Below are 21,432 nucleotides of genomic sequence, written 5' to 3' on the forward strand. Positions count from 1 at the left end.
TGAGCTGGCCACCCTCGCTCTGGCCACCCTGATGTCCTTTCAGTTCCTCAACCCCACTGAATTTTCCAGGCATGGGGCCTCGGCACATGCAGTAGTCCCCTTTGACCAGAACTCTCCTTGCCCCTCCCACACTAGCTGGCTCCCTCCCTCCCAATCTTTTAGGTCATCTTCTCTGAGAGCATTCCTCTGATATTCCTAATCGTAACTATCCTGCCCTCCTTCCCCGATCTCTAATGATCCTCATCATTTTGTTATCTGGTCTTTCCACTAGAGTACAAACTCCATGACAGCAGGTACCTTTTGGGTACCTTGTTCATTTCTGTGTTCCTAGTATTTAGAGTCAGATGAAAAGGAACACCTTTGGAAAGGAAGGAAGGAAGGAAGGAAGGAAGGAAGGAAGGAAGAGAGGAGGGTGCAGGGGAGAGTAGCATGAAGGGAGGGAGAGGGGATCACTGCAGAAGGTTCTGAACCCAGGAGTGTGTACTTAAAAAATACTGTAGTTGTGCCCCCTGTACCTGTGAAGACGAACCTCAGGATGACATGAAAGCCCCAGGCGGAACTGTCTCATTCTCCTCGTCCTCCCCTTTACTTCTGACCAGTCTGACTGTGCACACTTGGTTCCAAATGCCTTTTACCTATTTCTGTGATTCATGGCTCATATCAGAGAGCACTGGTTTGCTGCCACCCAGGATATTCAGAAAATAACTTCCTGGAAAGGACCCATAAGAGCCCACCCAATCTCACAAAAGGAGGACAAATTTGGACCACTGACACTTCCCAATTTCAAAACTTACTATAAAACAACAACAATCAAACCTGTGTGGTACTGGCCAAAGGATATACAGATCGATGGAACAGACAGGAGAGTTCAGAAATAAACTCATGTGTTTAGGGCTAATTGGTTTTTGGCAAGGGTGCCAAGACTGTTAGAGAAGAGTCTCTTCAACAAATATGATTGGGAAAACTTCATAACCACATGCAGGAGCATGAAGTTGGACCCTTACCTCACACTACACACAAAAATTAACTCAAAATGAATTACAGACCTAAATGGAAGAGCCACCCTATAAAACTATGTATTCAGTGGGGCAAAGGAGATATACAGTTGTTCATAAGGAATATAATACAATAACTAATAAATAATAATACAAGAATAAATTGTTTCATGTACTCACAACTGTAAACATACTTTTGCCCCAGCGTGTGTGTGTGTATATATATATATATATGTATATATATATGTATATACATATATGTATATATATATATGTATATACATATACACACACACACACACACACACACACACAAATCAAACTATAAACTTATAAGCTATAAAACTCAAGGAAAAAAACATGGGACTAGATCTTTGTGACCTTGGATTAGGCAACGGTTTCTTAGATATAACACCAAAAGCACAAGCAATTAAAAATTGGACTTTGTCAAAATTAAAAACTGTACTTTAAAGAAAACTATCAAGAAAATGAAAAGAGAGCCCACAGAAGAGGAGAAAATATTTGCATGTATCGGATAAAGGTCTAGTAGAATTATGGAGGGTTATCTGTGGGAAGGGGGAGGGGGTAGAACAGGGGAAAAGGTACAGGGAATAAGAAACAGAATTGGCAGGTACAAAATAGACAGGGGGGTTAAGAACAGTACGGGAAATGGGGAGGTCAAAGAACTTATACGTACAACCCATGGGTACGAACTAAGGTGGGGGAATGCTGGTGGGTGATAGGTGCAGGGCAGAGGGGAATAAAGAGGGAAAAACAGGACAACTGTAATAGCACAATCAGTAAAATATACTAAAAAAAGACAAATAATTTAAAAATGGGCAAAATACTTGAGTAGTCATTTCTCCAAAAAAGATGTATTAAAAGGCCAATATGCACATGAAAAGACACTGAACATCATCAGTCATTAGGGAAATGCTAGTCAAAACATAATGGAGGCCCTGGCTGGTGTAGCTCAATGGATTGAGCACAAGCCTGTGAACCAGAGGATCGTGGTTCGATTCCCAGTCAGGGCACATGCCTGGGTTGCAGGCCGGTTCCCTGCAGGCCAGTTCCCAGCAGGGGGTGCATGAAAGGCAACCATACATTGATGTTTCTCTCCCTCTCTCCTTCCCCTCTAAAGATAAACAAATAAATAAAATCTTAAAAAAAAAACTCACCATAATGGGATGCCACTTCAAACCCACTGTGATGAGTGTAATTGAAAGACAGGTCACACATGCTGACAAGGATGTGGAGGTTTTGGGACCCTCACACATTGCTGGTGGGGATGTAAATTAGTACAGACACACCTTTTTGGAAATCATTCTGGCTGGTCCTCAGAAAGTTAAACATGGAGTTACCATATGGCCCAGCCATTCTACTTCAGGCATATATACAAGAGAAATGAAACAGATCCACTCAAAAACTTGTGTACAAATGCTCAAAGCAACATATGCATAAAAGCCGAAAAGTAAAAACAATGAAAATATCCATCAGCTGATGAATGGATTAAAAACTAGGATCTAGCCATACAATGGAATATCACTCAGCCATAAAATAAAGAAATGAAGGTCTGATATATGCTACAACACGGATGAACCTTAAAAACATGGTAAGTCAACAAAGCCAGACACAAAGGCTACACATGCTATTATCTCATTTTTTTAAGGTTTCATTTATTTATCTTTAGGGGAGAAGGGAAGGAGAGAGGGAGAGAAATATCAATGTATGGTTGCCTCTCGTGAGTCCCCTGCTGGGAACTGGCCTGCAACCCAGGCATGTGCCCTGACTGGGAATGGAACTGAGATCCTTTGGTTCACAGGCTCCCTCCCACTCAATCCACTGAGCTACACCAGCCAGGGCTATTATCTCATTTTTAGAAACTGTCTGGGATAGACACATTCAGAGACAGGAGGCAGGTCAGTGGCTATCAGAGAGTGGGGGAAAGAGAGAAAAGAAAGTGACAGGTATAGAGTTTTGATTTGGGGTGATAAAAATGTTCTGGAATTAACAATTTGTGAATATACTAAAAATCATGAAATGTAAACAAATGTATAGTGAGTTTTATTTAGATGAAAAACATATAACTTGACAACAAAAGTAACATCTCACTGAATCCTGGGCACCACCAATTTTAAGACAGTCTGATTTCAGAGGCATTAGAACGAGAATAAATGTGAGTCTCCGGACCCACGGAACAGGGCAGTTCACAGAGAGTATGCCGTTGGTGCATACTGGGCTGACCCCCCTCTTAAAGGGGGCACAATTTCCGTGTGTCACCAATTCTTGTCACAGATTCTGTTGACTCCATAAGGGAGGCAGTCTAAAAGGTATCTTTACGTTCACTTAAAAAAAAACCCCAAAACATTTTTAACATATCACTGCTCAAGCTGTAAATCACCAGTGAAGCTTTTCTGTGGGCTACCAAGCCAGCCCCTCTGTCCCAGGCCACACAGACATAGGAACTGTGAGGGCAGAGTTGAGCTTCGAGACACCAGCACACACCAACTGCAGTTACACCCCTGAGAGAGAATAGATCAAAGTTCTGAAATAGCAGATAGGCAAGGAGCGCCCAGGACCAAGAGAGGCAGATGCCCAGGGGCAGGAGCAGACAGCACAATCCGCTGGCAAGGCCTGTCCCAGTGCAGCTGCTGTGGCCAGTTCCCCCAGATTCCCTGAGGTCAGCAGGCGCAACACTGGCCCTACAGACACTGATGTGGGAGGGGCTGTGCCGAGGGCTCACTCACCGTGCACTTGTGGGGCTTCTCGCCCGTGTGCCGGCGCATGTGCACCACTAGCATGTACTGCGCCTTGAAGGGCTTCTGCTCCCGCGTGCAGGCCTGCCAGCGGCACACAAACTCCTTCTTCTCCCCGTGGATGTGCTCATTATTGATGTGCTGCAGAAACAAGCCCACAGCGCAGTGAGCCCAGCCACCCCCACAGACTCCCACCCACTCCGTGCAGATCACCCACCCGCCAACACCTCTTCATGAGTTGTCATCAGTGGCCATTAAGTGAAGATATACTGTGTGCTAATTTCTAAGCTACATTTTCCCATTAGTCATCAAAGTGACCATCTCAGATGGCCAAAGGCATCCTGCTCATCCAGACTGGGCTCCAGGCTCTGGACTACGGAGAACTGGCGGGTATGATGATGGTCCAGGCTATGAACAGTAAGCATTAATTAACTGGAGTGAGGTAGACGTGCCCAAGGTGGGTACCTGAGAAGCCTCTCCCAGGCTTGCCTCTATTGTTCCAGAGGTTTTCAAACTAATTTTTTTTATTGCAATGGAAACATAAATGCATGTTTGTCTCTGTTTTTGATAATAACCCAAAAGATGGCAGCTCTCTCCCCTTTCCCCAAAGGCCCAGCTTGTTAAGTGCCCTGCAGTAAGTGTGGCCTGAGAGGAGTGAGATTCAGACCCTATTGAAGGGCTCTGGGGACTGTGACATTGCCCTTGGGACAGAATAGACTAGGACAGTGAGCAGAATAACCAATGCGATGATTGGGAAGCGTGGCCCCAGTAGCCTTGCTGGTCGGGCGAGCGGGTCTGTCTTGGGTGAATCCTGGCAATGCATGGCACGCAGCCTTCCCCGGGGAGGGGGCGGGGGTCCTCACACCCACCTTAGTCAGCACCACCCTGGACAAAACATGGGTTAACTTTTCTTTCTCCCAGTCCCTGCACCCACACCTCCTGGCCTCTGCCCTGGTCTCACCACCTGTATGACTCTCAGAGTAGTTTCTCCTGGGAGGTGGAGCCACAGGCCACTGAGGCTTTCTGCCACAGGTAAAGGAGCAGGCAGCCCCGGGTAGTCCCTTGGGGTTTTAGTCACTTGCTTTGATTATTTAACTGAAGGCCTCAGTCCTCACTGAAGCAGGGAAATTACTATCTCTGAGCTTGGGATATGTTGATATATGCGTGGGGCCTATGGCACTTTCAAGGCCCTATCTTTTGGGTTGCCTATTTATCTGGGGAGTAGAAATAGGTGGTATTAGTCACTCACACAGCAGTGAAAGAGTACACTGGTCCTCCTGCTTTCTGTCCCACTGGGGCTTCTCTCTGAAAGCCACCAGGGAGCCTCCTTGGCTCCCACCCCTCCCCTTCCATCTCCCTTTTGGTTCAAGGTCATGTCTTGCCTGTATGAGTCAGACCAGGCCTTCCTCCCCACAGGGAGATGGGGAGGGTGCAATACCCAGGTCTTGGGGGCCCATTCTCTTCAGCCCCATTTCTTCCTCTCTGTCCCTGGCTCCCTCTCTGCTTTCACTTCCTCACACCCACCCTTCCCACAACCTCTGGGCCTGCACTGTCCAGTGCAGCAGCCACTTGCCACCTGTGCTCTGAGCCCCTGAAACGTGGCCGTCCATCTGGGATGGACTGTAAGTGTAAACAGCTGTTTCAAACACTGAGAATGAAAACACAAGGGATGTCAAATATTTCGATAATTTTGTTTTATACTGATTACATGTTGAAATGATAACAATTTAGATATATTAGGTTAAATAAAATATATCATTAGAATTAATTTCCCGTTTCCTTTTACTTTCTTACGTGTTCTACATAATGTACAATTACACACGTGGCCTGCATTTGTGGCACGCAGTGTCTTTTTACTGGACAATGCTGCCATAGATCTTTGAAACCCACACGCCGTCCAAGAGCTGGGCATCTAGGCACTGGCGCGCCTCACTCTGAAAGACAGAGCTGCCCGTGCCCTGAGTAACAGGCCCAACCATCACACATAAAAATGGTGGTATTGCTGCAAGCAAAATCTACAGCATTTGGAACTTCCAGGGAAATCTTATTGTATTAGCCTCTCTTTCCATTTTTAAAAGCTTTCAAATGATAGAAATGCATTCTGACAATGCCTTTCATTTTTTCTTATTGGATTACTTTGCAACAAATTGTTAATAATCAACTGGGGCTTCCAGTTTTCCTGTGTGTTCACCGCCACCCATCTTCCCAGGGAGCAGAGACAGAGCTGGGCTGAGGAGCCTGGCTCCCTTCCCACAGGAGCCTGGTCTTTCCACAGCCAAGTGGAGGACTGCAGCCTCAGGGACAGCTGTAGGCACAGGTGGGAGTCTGCAGCTGAAGCCCTTCACCCTACATCTGGACCCTTTGGCCTTCATTTAAGGAGTTTCCTTCCTGCTCTTTGCAGCTGACCCATCATTACAAAGCACATCCTTTAAGTCCTGGTCTCTACCCTCTGCCTGGGCCCTCTCCCAGGCCCAGGTGCTGTCTCCTCTCCTCCTCTGATTGAATCTGATCTGTTCTATAATTTATAGCTCCAATGCCCCTTCTCCCAAAGAGGGATTACAGAAGACCTTGCTTCACAGGTTCTATGGCAGCTGCAGTAAGAGTTTGCTGGGATATTCATTTCCTGGCTGAGAATTCGGGGAGAAAAACCCAAACACAAGGAAACCTACAGTATTTGAGGGCAGATCACACAAATGGAGGGAGCAGAGGGAGTGGGCAGGGCTCTGAATGCTAAATTCTGGGAGCTGGGGAGAAGGAAGCTCACTGGAGATGGCTTCTGGGAGCGAGCCATGCTTGTGCCGGTGAGTGTGTCTCCCAGCAACTGAGCTGCCAGGTCAGCATGGGGTTCATCCTTACAGACACTAATTCACCGAGGGGTGTGTGATTTGTCAGGTGTGTGAGGGTGCTTGTTCCAGAACTTAAGTTCTTTTCTGGATGGAGAAGAGAGAAATGCTCAGGGCTGGCAAGAGCAGAGAGAAGAAGGCAAAAGCAGCGACCATGCAAGAGTGTCCAACCTGCTGCCCACGATGGCTATGAATGCAGCCCAACAAAAAAGCATAAGTTTACTGAAAGCCTTTTTTATGCTCATCAGTTTTTATTGTGTTTGTGTGTTTATGTGTGGCCCAAGACAGCTCTTTTCCCTCCAGTGTTGCCCAGAGACGCCAAAAGCTTGGACACCCCGAATGGTGCTCTCTGCTAAGTGCTTGTGTTGGGAGCCCATTTAACCTCCAAACCCCGTGGGGTAGGATTCACTCCCCTGTTCAGGAGGAAAAACTGAGGCCCATGGAGGTGCAGTCATTTGTTCAGAACTCAGCTAGCTGTGGTGGAGCCAGGTGTGAAGTTGGCGCTTCCCACGCTGAGCCCTGCTCCTGCTCTTCCCACTGCACAAACTGCCCCTGACAGCTGCCATAAGGAATGTCACTGCATTCGTTCACAGCGGGGACCCAGAACAGGGCACACCCTGAAGGGCACACCCAGTGCCCATCAGCACCAGGCATTTTTAAACAGCCTCCTCTTTGACCCGGATGTAAACACCCCACACTTGTGTAATGGGTCTCTGTGAGCAGTCTCCAAGAGGAAACGACCGACTGCATCCTCCTCAGAGGAAACTTCTTCCAGGTTTCAGGGGCAGGTTTGTTATTGTCATTATCCTGTGGATGCTTGCTTGCTGGTTTAACTCATCCTATTTCCTTCTTTGCATTGGTTGCTAGGAATCTCAGAAAAAAAGATTTATATGTGAACTATAGCTCAGAGGATTGGTTTTTCATATTAACTTGACTCTGACTTCATTTTATTGTTCATCTTCTCCCTAATTTTCTCATTTTATAATAATCTCTTCTACTATGTATGCACCTGTAAGCTCTCTTTTAGAAATACACATGTACAAGTGCCAAGCAGGGCACAGGTAAATAATCACGCTTCCCACTTGCAGAGGGTATGGCCCAGGCATCTCCTGGAGCCTCCTCCTCCAGCTCCTTCTCTCATCAGAGGGCCTGCAAGACTGGAGGCTCCATGTGGTCTGGGCTCTGCCCCTGGCTGGGAAGGCTATTGGGGTTCAGAGCTTACATGCACCAGCTGCTCCTGGGTGTCATACTCCTTCGTACAGTCTTCCCAGTGGCAGTTGGTCTCATAGATGACCACCTCGGCCTCCTGCTTACAGTCATCCCTGTCCAGGTCTTCCTTGAGGTCAGCCAGCTGTTCCTGGGGCAGGGGCAGAGCATAGCCATGTGAGCCTCTCCAGCATCCCAGCCCTGAGGAAAGGCTGCGGTTAGCCCTGGGGAGGCTGTACAGGTTTACACACATGCACACATGCACACACATGCTCATCAGCTTTCTCAACCCCCTTCCTCAGCTGGCTCCTGCCCACCACTCCCCTATCACACAGCCATCCTGGGGCTTCTCCCTCCTCTCATGTGCCAGCTTGTCATCATCAAGGTATCTCATCACATCCTGAGTCAACTGACATGGCAAGGAGGGTAGTAGAGAGCAGGGCAGGGACCTCTGCTGTTTGGTTTAGTTTCCCCCCATGGGAGCTGGGGTGAGTCCCACAGGTTTGGGAATAAGCATTGTCAGTCACAGTGTGTCCAGCCTCTGCTCCTCCATGGAGGCAGAAGAAACCCAATAGGTATCTGGTCTGGCTCTTCAGACCTCCCACCCTCGTACTGTCCCCTCCTCCCAGGACACACAGCACACTGGGATCCACACCGAGGACAGCACTCTGCAGGGTGAACACGCTTGGCACATCCTCCCAGCAGCAGCCCCACAATATGGGCACTTGTATTCTTACAGGATAGCTAGAAAAATGGGTTCACAGAGGGGCTGGCTTGCCCTCCCCCGGACACACAGTGAGTCTGTGAAGGCCTCAATCTGGACTCCAGTCTCCCAGCATGACATAGCCCACACGTGCCCATACAAGGTGGCACAGGAAAAGCCCCTGCAAAAGGCCTTCACTGATCACAGGTGCTTGAAATGCCAAAACCAACAACAGACTGAGAATGAATCATCGCCACCTCATCCCACGTAATGCTGACACAGAGCTGGCCAGGGGCAGCCTCCAAGCAGCTGACAAGGGGACAGGCTGGGAGGTAGCAGGCGCTGGGGGAAGGGAGGGGCACAGATGTCCCAGGCTGGGAGAAAAGCCCAGAGAGACCTCCAGAGGATGTAGAGGACTCTCCAATAATCCACTGGCCTGCTAGGCAGGCTCAGAGCAAAGCCAGGTAAAGAGGCAGAAGTTTGAATGACTTGCTTTACATTTCAGACTACCTACAAATGCCAAACTGTTCTGTCTTTCAAAACAGTCTCTGGGGCAAACATTTATAGCCCAGGTTAAGGGGACAACCTCTCCCCATAGTTAGGAGTCCCACAGGTTCCAGACACTCTTAAAGCAGAGGCTGCAGCTCCCACATCAGCCTCACTCCTAATGCTGAGTCCATCTCTAGGGGTGGACATTGGCATGACTACTGCAGCGTCTGGCCAGACTTGTGCTCCTGACTGACTTTCCACGGGAGCTGCAAAGGGCTCCTGCTAGAGGGGCTCCTGCTTGTTTCTGAGCTCACCTTTCAATTAACACACATGTTCCGAAAAGGAAAACAATGACATATAGTCCAAAAGGTCCCCAGGCAGCACTGTGTTACATTAAACAGAAAATGCAGAAAAGTGCCCTTGCCCAAATCCTTAGAAGTGGGAGGGCTGGGGCCTCCTGATGCCCACTCTGTGCTCTCAGGAAAGCTGGACACAGACTTAGTATTTTCATAAGCTGCATGCTCTGCTGACTCCAAAGAAGACCAAAGAAGCTCCCAGGTTGACATGTGAGTGGAGGATGGTGCAGGGGCAGTGGGGGACCAGGGCTTCCCCATGGAGCTGGGTGTCATCCCAGCCCACAATAAGGGTTTAGTTAGGCAGGGAGGAGCATCACTGCGCTGCACTTTCTGCCCAGAGAAAGCATGCCCAGCCACCTTGCAAGGCTCTGGCCACTGAACCAGGACACTGAGTGACACGATGACAACCATCTCATGAGAAATGGCTTTCCTTCCCCTGACACAGATGAGGAGCCAAGCTGGGCAGGAAAGAGGACTTTTTGGGGACCCTAGGCTGGAGGGGGTGGGGCCAGGTACTCCAGGGTGCTCAGTGGGCCTCCAGCCCGTGCTGGTAGCTCCTGCGCGTTTATCTCTCCAGGATGTGTGCCGTCCTCATCCATTTCAACAGCCCCCGATGATGGCCGGTCTCGTGGATACCATGCATCATGCTGAGATGCTTTGGCGTAAGCGAGGGGAGAAGAATTTGTCACCAGCCCCTCTGTTTTCTGACAATAACAGAACCCAGTATTTCATAAAAATTAAGTGCCCAGAGCATGCCCCATGGTTTACAGGTTTGATAAAGGATGGCGTGACAGATGCAGGGGAGGCATGGACTGGAGGCCCCGGCACTGTTGGTGTCAAGCTGGTGACTGTGTAATAACGGATAGAGACCAGGCATGAGAGGCCTGGGGGTGGGGGGAGGCTTGTCTGCAAGGTCAGCACTCACATCAAGCCCTTCCCACGACAGGGGTCTGCTCCAAGAGCGGGGACTGTCTCCCTGTCATCTTGGAGTGTTAGAATAAGTGATCAGATCTCCAGAGAGACCTGCACAAGGGTCTCAGCCCACACCGGGGCTGCCCTAGGCTGTGGGCTACTCCGTTCCCCACCTTCCTGTGAAGAATCACCTTCCCTTCCCTCCCCCTCACCGCACCACTTATTTCCTCGAATGTGCACTGAGTCCTTAGAAAATGTGATTTCACATTACTGCACACCAGGTCTGGTGACATAGAAACAAACCAGGCACTTGTACCAAAGTGCCACATGTCCAAAGCTCACAGGATAGTGCAGCAGGCAGACAAAGTATCCCAGAGGCCACGATGGGCATCTGAGTAGCTGTAGGTCCTATCATCTGGGAAAGTCAAGAAAGGCTGAAGTGGCAGCAAAGGGGCAGGTTGGGGGACAGAGTTCCAGGGAGAGGGAGCAACTGGACTGGAGCCTGAGCCATTCAGGGGTGTGAGCAACTTAGTTCGACCAGGATTTGTACTGCAGGAGGGTGAGGTGTCTGTGGGGTGGCGGTGGCGGGGGGGCGGAGAGCTGCAGCCCCAGACATTCATTCTCCCCTCACTCATACATTCATCCACTTATTCATCCATTCATTCACTTTTATTCTGCATGTTTGATGAGCATGTAATGTGCAGGGTGCTGGGACCTCCCTGAGCTCATGACACATCCACCCCACCCTCCTGGGCTCACACATTTGCTTGTTCACTCACACAGGCAGCTCTTCCTCTGTTCATCCATTCACCAACAGGTCTCCGTCCCGAGTCAGCCTACCCAGAGGTGATGGGGCTGGCCCCAGCCTGAAGACGGTGAGGCTGGCCAGTAGCTTACCTGTGTCAGGGACAGCGGGGAGGCTGGTCGAAGGCCCTCGGCCTCTGTCTTCACCTTGCTGCGCTTATGAATGACAATGGGATTGACAGTACTGCTCACCGCTGACTCGCTGTTCTGCTTGTTCTGAGGAGGTGCACAGGATAGCCTGTCACACGGGGGCAGGGCAGGGCCACCTCAAACCTCTGGGACCCTCCCCACACAGACTATCTGGGCCAACCCTTGTGTCTGAAGTTTGAGCGCCTGAGTCCTCCCAGCTCAGGCCTCTGGCCATGGGTACGGCCAGGAGGTGCCCAGAGCTCAGCCTTTCAGCAAGCCCCGCCCCTGCTGCCCATGAAAATGGAAGAGACCCTCCCTTTAGGAAATGCCAGGCACCCTTCCTCCCCGACCTGCAGCTTCATTTTCTCAGCCCCCCAGAGCAGCAACATCAGGTGGTGTGACAAAAACTGAAAGCTATTGTCAGAGGGACCTGCCAGGTGGGTCCCTGGCGCAGAGAGCAAGGACATCCTAGAAAAGGGCTCTACAGAATGTTGTGGTGTGTGGTCTCCTTCCCCAGCACATGGCCACATCTAGGCTCTGCCAGGTGAGCAGCCTGGGAAATCACTTCACCTCAGGAATTGTCACCGGAAGTGCTAACCAGGGTCAGGTCTCCATGGGTCGCTGTACACATGAGTGGTACTGCACAGAGGCCCTGTGTAGGGAGCAGGCCCCACTCTGCAGATGTCTTAGCTCAAACTGAAAGAGGTTTCAGGCAAGTCATCGTCCAAAACACGGTCTAACTGATTCCAAAACCTGTGCTCTTTCTGTTACCTGATATTGTCTCTATAACTGCATTTCCTCATCTGCGGAATAGGACTTCCTTTGTTCACCAAATACTAATGGCACCAACTGTGCACCAAACACTGTGTGCCCATACCCCCAGGCATGTCAAAGGCCCACAGGAAAGGTCAAATAAGTGAACAAAATAAATCAGCAAACGAAACTGAAACAGATTCACTGATACAGAGATCAGACTGAGTTTGCCAGAGGGGAGAGAGGTTGGGGGAATTGATGAAAAGGTGAAAGAATTGAGAAGTACACATTGGTAGCCACAGAACAGCCATGGGGATGCACAGCACAGCACAGGGCATAACCGATCGTACTGTAGTAACTATGTGTGGTGCCCGGTGAGTACTGGAAACATCGAGAGGAACACTTTGTAAAGTACACGACTATCTAACCACTATGTCGTACACCTGAAACCAAGACAAAATATTGGATATAAGCTGTAAATGAAATTTTTTTAAAAAAAAGATGGCCTTTGGTAAACTCATCCTCCAAAACAGAACTGCATGATATTAATGAGCATCATTAATTCACCCATTTCATGTGCTGTGCAGAGTACCTGCATTGTGCCAGACTCTGTGAGTTCTAGGATCTCTCCGTCAACTTACTGTGTTTATTTAGGGGGAGGAACTGCAGAACTGAGGCTGAGTGCTTGTCCATGTGAGTGCGAGTGATGTCAGGACCCAGCCTAGGCCTGCCAACCCACATCCAGCCCAAGGCCCTTTTACTCAGGTGGCCTCTGTACCAGCCAGACCTGCGGCCAGTCCTTCCACAAGTTCCCAGTGAGTGATGCAATCATCAGCCCTCATGGAGTCCAGGAGGGTACACGGTGGCCCAACCCCCGCTTCTGCACCCACCTACCTGGTTGGCATCACTCAGACAGTTGCCGCCGCTGCTGAGCTGAGTGGGTGTGGTGTTGATGGAGGTGAGAGCCATGGGCTGCTGGGCCAGGAAGGTGGGTGAGGGCTGGATCAGGGGCGGTGTGTGTCCGAAGGCTGAACCCAGGCCCCTCTGCTGGTTCAAGATCTGCTGGTAGGCCATGGGGTTGATGGGATGGGGGAAGGTGAAGGCTGGGCTACAAAGAACAGCAGAGAAGGTGATGGAGCAGCGGTGGGAGTGCAGGGGGCAGGGCTTTGTCGGCCAACACTTCTGGGCCGAGGAGGCCTTGCCTAGGGATTAGGATGGGCATGTGCTAACCTCTCCGTCACCCTGGCTTCACCTCACTGAAGAACCAGCAGTGGTGCCCCACTGCCTGCCATCTCAGGCCTCACCTTCTACGCTCAGCTACCAGGCCCTGCCCCAGGACGCAGCCTTCACCCTGGCAGGCTGTTCCCCAGGAGGTGCCAGGTTCTGTCTCACCGCACATGCTGGCCCTCCCTGCTCTGAGGCCCGAGAGGCACCCCTGCACCACTGCTCCCCAGTTGAGCCCCGTTTGGCCTCAGGAGCCTGTTCTAATGGCCCTCAAGCGGGAAGTGTGGCCCGAGCCCTCTAGCTCTTCTTTAACTTCCACTGCACTTCTAGGCTCTACCACGTCGCTTGCATAGTGGCTTGGCTAGCATACGTGCCACTCTTTCCAGAACAGGACACTGAAAAACAAACGATGACCTCTGAGGCTAGGCTGTTAAGGGATGCTATGGCTTCCTCTTTGCTCTCTCAGGTCGCTGGCTCTGATGATGGGGGAGGGCAGGGGGAATCGGCTGCCATGTTGTAAGAGGCTCAAGTAACCAGGAACTAAATCTCCTGCCAACAGCACTGGGAGTGGTCATCTTGGAAACAGCCCCAGGCCCGGTCATTGAGTCATTTGGACCACTCCAGCCCTGGCTGACGTCTTGATGGCAGCTTCAAGGGAGGCCCGAAGCTAAGCCTGTCGCACCTTCCTGACCCTCAAAGATGGTGTGAGATGATAAGTGCTTGTTGTTGTTTTAAACTGCTAAGTGTATTAGTAATTTGTTGTACAGCAAAAGATAAGGTCTTTGTCATCACTTCTATTTCTGGGTGCTTGGGCTGAGCTCTCCCGACAATCCTAACCCTCTGGTCTCTCAGGACATTCAGGGGATGCACATGGGCTTTAGTCCAGTGTGTCGGGGTCTGCGCCTTAAGAATGTCAAGGGCTGCAGGGGGCTGCCGGTGTTGATGAAGGTTAGGAGTGCCTTGCTGTGACCACAGTGGGAAGCCTGCTGCCAGCCAGAGACTGTCATGATTCAAGTCACTGTCACTCCTGCCTCGTGTGGCCTCCATGCTGGTCAATGGTCTGGCTGCTCCATGACACCCACTGGAACACCAGGAGTCACCTTTGATTTCATGATGGAATCTTTCATGACACGCCTATCTTACTTTCCACATCAGAAACTGTGTTTGGGGCACAAAGTCCTGTCTTTGTTCTCAAGTTGAAAGCGATGACCCTCTCTCCTTGGCGCCCCCCTCCCCAACCCATGTCCAGCTCCCAACATTTGGCCCTCTGCTTGCAGGTTGGGCTCACCTGAGGGTGCCTGCCGACAGGTGCCCATAGGAGCCGCTGGCCGCCGAGCTGCTGCGTGAGTTGTTGATGTAGGCCACCAGGGAGTTGGGGGAGGTCCGGATCATCCGCTGCAGGTCGAGGCTGGCATCTGAGAGTGGGGAGATGGACAGCGCCCGCTTGCGGCTCAGGCGGGGTGTTACCCGTGGGCTGGAGAAACGTGACACTGTGGGACAGTCAACCCAAGGCATGTCAGCACCATGTACTTAGGGGGGGAGTGGGAAAAGGGGCACTGGCAGGCTGGGGACAAGAGGACCCTGTGAGGATGATCTACGGGGAGCCGCAGCTCTCTGCCATTTCCCAGCTGTGGGCTCTCAGGCAAGCGAATGTAGCTTTTCTCAGCTTTAGCTGGCTGATCTATAAAATGGGACTGATCCACACATGGTGTGGTGAGAATTTAAGAAGCACAGGCCAGATGGTATAGTGAGTGAATATGAGCACTGAATACCCGCTAGTGCCCTTCCTGTTCGTGTGCAGAGACCAGAGCGGGATCCAGCAATGCATGAGGAATGACAGTGGAGAGCACAGCATAAGTGGACCTACCCACGAAGCCGGCATCAGGTCAAGAAACAGCCTAGCCAGTACCCAGAAGCTTCTTTGTCCTTCCAGACCCATCCAGAGGGCAGCCACTATTCTGTCTTCTAACACGCAGCAGGTTAGTCTTCCTATTTTTGTAAATGAAATTATAAATGCTTTCTGATTCAACTTTTTCATTCAATACTATAGTGTGTGAGAGTTCTCCATGTTGCTGTGTGTGGCTGTAGCAGGCTCTTATAGAGAGCTCCACTGGGTGACTCTGTGGCCAAGGTAGCCTGCCATCTCCCTGGAGGAGGGGCCCTGGGGGACTGAGCAGATCTGAGCAGGCAGAAGGGAGGAGGCTGGCATGGAGAGCCCAGGACCAATGAGCATAAGCATGGAGGTGGGCTGGGCCGGGTCGTGGGGAGCAGAGGGTGTGTTCAAGCAGCGCAAGAGTTGTTTACAGGCAATCCCTCCAGCTTAAAGGACTCTGGATGCCACTGAAGGGAGCCAGCAGGGAACAGGAAGAGGCTGTTCCGTGCAGGTATGTGAAATGCAGGGCACGGCTGGCAGAGAACCAACATGCCCCTGCTGTGTGCGGGTATTTCTCACACCCCCCTTCAATTCCTCCTCACCACCACCCTGGACATCTGCACTAGCAGGCCCCTTTCGAAAGAGGAAACAGGGGTCAGGGAGGGACTGGACAGGGTGGAAGCCTTGGCATGTGGAGAGTTGTCCAGTGATGTTGTCAGACCATTTCTAAGCCACTGCTTTATCCAGAGGAGACCCAGAGACCTGACTGGGGTGGGGGCTGTAAGACGAGTTGTCTGGAGCTGTGGCTGAAGAGCCTTCAAGGGCAGGGAGCTGCAGCCGAGGGCAGACCTTCCTCCTTTTAAGCAGTCACATAGGAGAGGTAGTCTCCCCTTACTCTTGGGAGATGCATTCCAAGAACCCCAGTGGATGCCTGAAGTCTCGGATAGTAGCAAACCATAGACAGATAGATATAGATAGATACAGATACAGATACCATTTGGTCATATCAATAGATGTGGAAAAAGCTTTTGATAAGGTTCAACACCCATTTATGATAAAGGTACTCGGCAAAGTGGGAATAGAGGGAGCATTCCTCAATATAATAAAGGCCATATATGAAAGACCTACAGCCAACATCAGACTCAATGGGCAAAAACTAAAAGCTTTTTCCACTAAGATCAGGAACAAGACAAGGTTGCCCACTGTCACCACTTCTATTCAATATAGTATTAGAAGTTCTAGCCAGAGCGATCAGACAAGAAAAGGAAATAAAAGGCATCCAAATTGTAAAGGAGGAAACAAAACTGTCATTGTTTGCAGATGACATGATAGTGTACATGGAAAATCCTATAGACTCTACCAAAAAACTGCTCGAACTAATAAATGAAGTTGGCAAAACAGTGGGATACAAAGTCAATATCCAGAAATCAAAGGCATTTTTGTATACTAACAATGAATCAGCAGAAGCAGAAATCAAGAAAAAAATCCTGTTCGATATAGCAAAAACAAAAATAAAATATCTGGGAATAAATCTAACCAAGGAGGTAAAAGACCTATATGCAGAAAACTATGCAACACTGAAGAAAGAAATCAAGGAAGACACAAAGAAATGGAAACATATACCATGTTCATGGATTGGAAGAATTAACATCATCAAAATGTCCATACTACCCAAAGAAATTTACAGATTCAACGCAATACCTATTAAACTACCAATGGCATATTTCACAGACATAGAACAAACACTTCAAAAATGTATATGGAACCATAAAAGAGCCCGAATAGCTGCTGCAATGTTAAGAGAGAAGAACAAAGTAGGAGGGATCACAATACCTGATATCAAACTGTATTACAAGGCCACTGTAATCAAAACAGCCTGGTACTGGCATAAAAACAGGCACATAGACCAATGGAACAGAATAGAGAACCCAGAAATAAACCCAAATCTCTACAGTCAATTAATATTCGACAAAGGGGGCAGTATCATAAAATGGGGTAAAGATAGCCTCTTCAACAAATGGTGTTGGGAGAACTGGACAGCTACATGCAAAAAAATGAAACTCGAGCACCAACTTACATCATACACCAAAATAAATTCAAGGTGGATAAAAGACTTAAATATAAGCCATGACACCATTAAAGTCCTAGAGGAGAACATTGGCAGGAAAATCTCAGATATTTCACGCAGCAACATTTTTACTGATATGTCCCCTAGAGCAAGGACTATAAAGGAAAGAATAAACAAATGGGATCTCATCAAAATAAAAAGCTTCTGCGCAGCTAAAGAAAACAGCATTAAAATAAAAAGACAACCAACTGTATGGGAAAACATATTTGCCAATGATACCTCAGACAAAGGTTTAATCTCCAAAATATACAAAGAACTCACACGACTTCACTCTAAGAAGACAACTAACCCAATTAAAAAATGGGGAAAGGACTTGAACAGACACTTCTGCAAGGAGGACATACAGAGGATCCAGAGACACATGAAAAGATGCTCAATATCACTAGCTATCAGAGAGATGCAAATTAAAACTACAATGAGATACCACTTTACACCGGTGAGAATGGCTATCATAAACAAAGCAATAAACAACAAATGTTGGAGAGGGTGTGGGGAAAAGGGGACTCTGGTCCACTGTTGGTGGGATTGCAGACTGGTACAACCATTATGGAAAACAGTATGGAATTTTCTCAGAAAACTAAAATTGGACTTGCCTTTTGACCCAGCAATTCCACTGCTGGGATTGTATCCTAAGAACCCTAAAACACCAATCCCAAAGAACCTATGCACCCCAATGTTCATAGCAGCACAATTTACAATAGCCAAGAGTTGGAAGCAACCTAGGTGCCCGTCAGTAAATGAATGGATCAAAAAACTATGGTACATATACACAATGGAATTTTATGCTGTAGAAAGAAAGAAGGAGCTCCTACCTTTTGCAACATCATGGATGGAACTGGAAAGCATTATGCTGAGTGAAATAAGCCAGGAGTTGAAGGACAAATACCATATGATCTCACCTATAACAGGAAGCTAAACAACAAAACAAACAAGCAAGCAAAATATAACCAAAGACACTGAAGTAGAGAACAGGCTGGCAGTGACCAGAGGGAAGAGGGGAGGGAATTTCAGGGGAAATAGGGGAGGGATTTAGAGGAACATATATAAAGGATACATGGACAACAACTGAGAAGGGTGGAAATGGGAGGCAGGGGAGGAGCATGGGGGTGGGATGGGATGGGAGTAATAGACAGAAAACTGTACTTGAAAAATAATTAAATTAAAAAATTGGAAGAAAAGAGAAAACATTAAAAAAAAAAGAAAAAGAGAAAAAAAACTATCCACCTCACAGCTTCTGCTTAGGTGGGGAGGAGCGGTATCTTGGGGAGGGTGCTCCTGGGAGAATATCACACACACGGACACACGCACACATGCACACACACGCACCGTGTGGGGGCCCATAGCTTGTGCCTGCCAGCCTCAGAAACCTGACACTTGGAGGTTGCCACGGAGCATGTTACTTAGCCTTTCTGAACCTGTCTTTGTACAATGGGGACAGTGTGGCTTGGCTTGAAGGGTTGTTGTGAGGACACCTGGGAAGTATGAAGGACAGTGCCTAAGACCAGCAGAGCTGCCATGATGAAACTGTAAATTGATGTAGCTTCTTCAGGGGCAGGGAGGACTGATCAGCCTAGAGTTGATACTGGAGGAAAGGACAGCAAGTATGGAAAAAAATGCCTGAGCCACATAGCAGCACATCTGTCACTAAACACTCATCTGTCCATTCAAGCATCATCTAAGCCTCTTTGTTCTTATTTACTGAGTTCACACCTTGTCAATTCTCACTTTAAAGGAAATTCAAAGTAAGATGCAAAAGTGAATCTGCCGAAAGACTCCTGTTACTTATTTATGAGCTGCATGGGGGAGGGGGGTGAGGGAAGATCTAACATCATGGAAAGTCAGAAATACATGTATCTTTGTGATACATTTTACAAAAATATTTTGCTAATATTTGGATTCCCATCCTTTTTTCTCCCTTAACAAGAGGAAACAGGCCAAATCTGACACTGATATTCATCTCTGTTATTTCCACCCCCTCACGGGAAATATGTTTATTAATGTGCCTCATCCCTTGATAAATCACTAAATAGAAAGAAAAGCCAGGCACTCATTTCCCGTGGCTTCTCCTGTGATTTATGACCAGGATTGGTGGGGCCGTTGCGTCCATTCATCTGTGGATGTGCTTGTTCCAATGCCTGACAGCCTCCGGGTGGCTAGTCACAGCTGCCCTTACCTGGGCAGATGTCCGACCCTATCCAATCCTGTTGCCACCCGCATGTAGAACCCGTTTCACCCACAATTCTTTCTTTTGCTCATTCATGTGTTTGTTCATTCACCCACCAGACCCTTGTGCAATGCTGACAGTATGCCAGGCACTGGGCTGGAGATTGGGGACTGCAAGCAAGGAGCACCCTCAGTCCTGAGCTACCCGAGCTCACCTTCCAGGGGAGAAGTGAGAATCACGGCTGCCACACCGGCAGCACTCGTTAGGTGCCACCTATGCTGCATTACCCTAGGTAACCCCTGAGTGTTCAGGGAGGGCAGGAGCTACGAGAACAGGCCCTGGGCCCAGCCAACCCAGGTCCTGACCCTACCTGATGGCACTGAACTGGGGGGCTTTGGGCAAGTCTCTGAAACTCTTTGAGCTGGTTCCGTACCTGTGAGATGGGCCACCAGCACCCACTTCTGGGTGGCTATGAGCTATTGACCAGCATACCATCCACAGCTCTGGATGGACTACTGTGGACCCAAGTACCTGGGTTGAGGGCAGCCAGACGGGTGCAGGGAGCCTGGCTCTGAAGGAACTCCCAGGAGCCATTTTTGTGCCAGATGTTAACTGTCCTCAGCATGGAGCTGGGACACACTCTCCCTGGGGACAGCGAGACACAACCTTGTGGCAAGGTGCATGGGTCCTGAGTCCTCAGTGATCAGGAAGCACTTTTGTATTGTCTAACCCCTCACCCAGTTATTTTGTGGACTCACTGAGGTGAAGTTCTAAGGACATTCAGCCTGATGACTTTAACCCACCCCACACTTGGCCATCCATGGTCCCCTGATCTTCCTTTTATAGAAATAGCCAAGGCTTTGGAGCCCAGAAGCTTGGGGCTGAGGCTGACCAGAACTGTTCCTACTTCTGTGATGCGGATGAAGACACTTAGGGCTCCAGACTCAGCTTCCTCATCTGTAAAGTGACTTAATAAAGCTTGTCTCATAGGACTGTTTGTGCAGGTTCACCAGATGAGCTGCATGCACCATTAGTCTGTGCACACACACTCAGCAGTGCTGCCCCTCTGGAACATGCAGCCAGGTCGCCTCTGCCTCAGTCTCCCCTCCTGTTGGCAACTGGACATGGACTTCCTGCCTGATTGGGGCCTCTGCGTTCCCTCCATCAGCTCCTCTTGCCTCTCTGTGGTGTGATCAATGTAACTGGTTTCTGAAACCGCCCCCAGACCCACAGGCAGCATAAAGAACAGGCGTCAGAATGAAGGTGACATCCGAGTCAAATTAGTGTCAATATGACAATAAAATATGCAGCTCGGAGGAAACACAGCCTGTAAACAGACAACATTTCAATCAGAAACATTTCAATCTTCTCAATGCGGTGGGGGGCGGGGGGGGGCGGCTGCTGCCTTGCTGCTGTTAAATCACCAATATTCAACAGCATAACACGAGAAAATTCCATTTTAGGGCTCTGGTGACAAACAGTGAATTCCTCACTCTCCAGAGAACCACTAGGCAGAATGATAACCTTGGATTCCCAACTAGTTATGTTACCTTCCAATGTAGCATCACCCCTCACACTTCCTGCTATAACTCAGCTCCCTTAAGAACAAGAGGCAGTGGGCCTTCATCAACCACCAGGAGGCCAGTCAGCTCCCAGCAGAGAGAGGATGAGGGGCTTTCGTGGGAAATGCCCTTTGTCCTGCCCACAGCCTGGCCTCCCTCCCTGGAAGGACGGCAGGGCTGGTTTTTCCAGTCAACAGGAGCCCCATCACAGGCTTCTTTCTCCACCTTCCCGACTTCCCTCCACCGCCATGGTATTTCCCCAGCTCAGGATGTGTACATGACCAAGTGAAGTTATTTTGGGCTTGGTGCAGACAGAGACAGGGACGTCTTCCTCAGGTATTATCGGGTTCCCATTTCAGGAAAAATACAAAGTTCCATTTTAAGATCCATTTATTTAACCCCCAAAGGCAAGACTATTAAAAATATAATATTAAACAAAGAACAGTGCAGATGGAAGTTGCTTAAGGTAAACACTGGGCTGGTGCTTTGCCAGCGAGCGGACTTGGGGCACTAGTCTGCTGGGTGCTGACCCAAG

General features: G+C 49.2%; 1 protein-coding gene across 1 annotated transcript in view; it reads right to left on the reverse strand.

The window, feature by feature from the left end:
* GLI2 (GLI family zinc finger 2) overlaps window positions 1–21,432 on the reverse strand; it is a 249,886-nt gene that overhangs the window by 9,684 nt on the left and 218,770 nt on the right. The window contains exons 6-10 of the mRNA XM_037049863.1: window positions 14,459–14,660; window positions 12,841–13,054; window positions 11,158–11,280; window positions 7,817–7,951; window positions 3,743–3,892 (exon numbers count right to left, since the gene is read on the reverse strand). Coding sequence (XP_036905758.1) covers window positions 3,743–3,892; window positions 7,817–7,951; window positions 11,158–11,280; window positions 12,841–13,054; window positions 14,459–14,660 — 824 coding nt within the window. The remainder of the gene's footprint in view (window positions 1–3,742; window positions 3,893–7,816; window positions 7,952–11,157; window positions 11,281–12,840; window positions 13,055–14,458; window positions 14,661–21,432) is intronic.

Source organism: Sturnira hondurensis, unplaced genomic scaffold (assembly GCF_014824575.4).
Source record: "Sturnira hondurensis isolate 20B ecotype Veracruz unplaced genomic scaffold, ASM1482457v3 Scaffold0006496, whole genome shotgun sequence".
Classification (NCBI taxonomy): Eukaryota; Metazoa; Chordata; class Mammalia; order Chiroptera; family Phyllostomidae; genus Sturnira; species Sturnira hondurensis.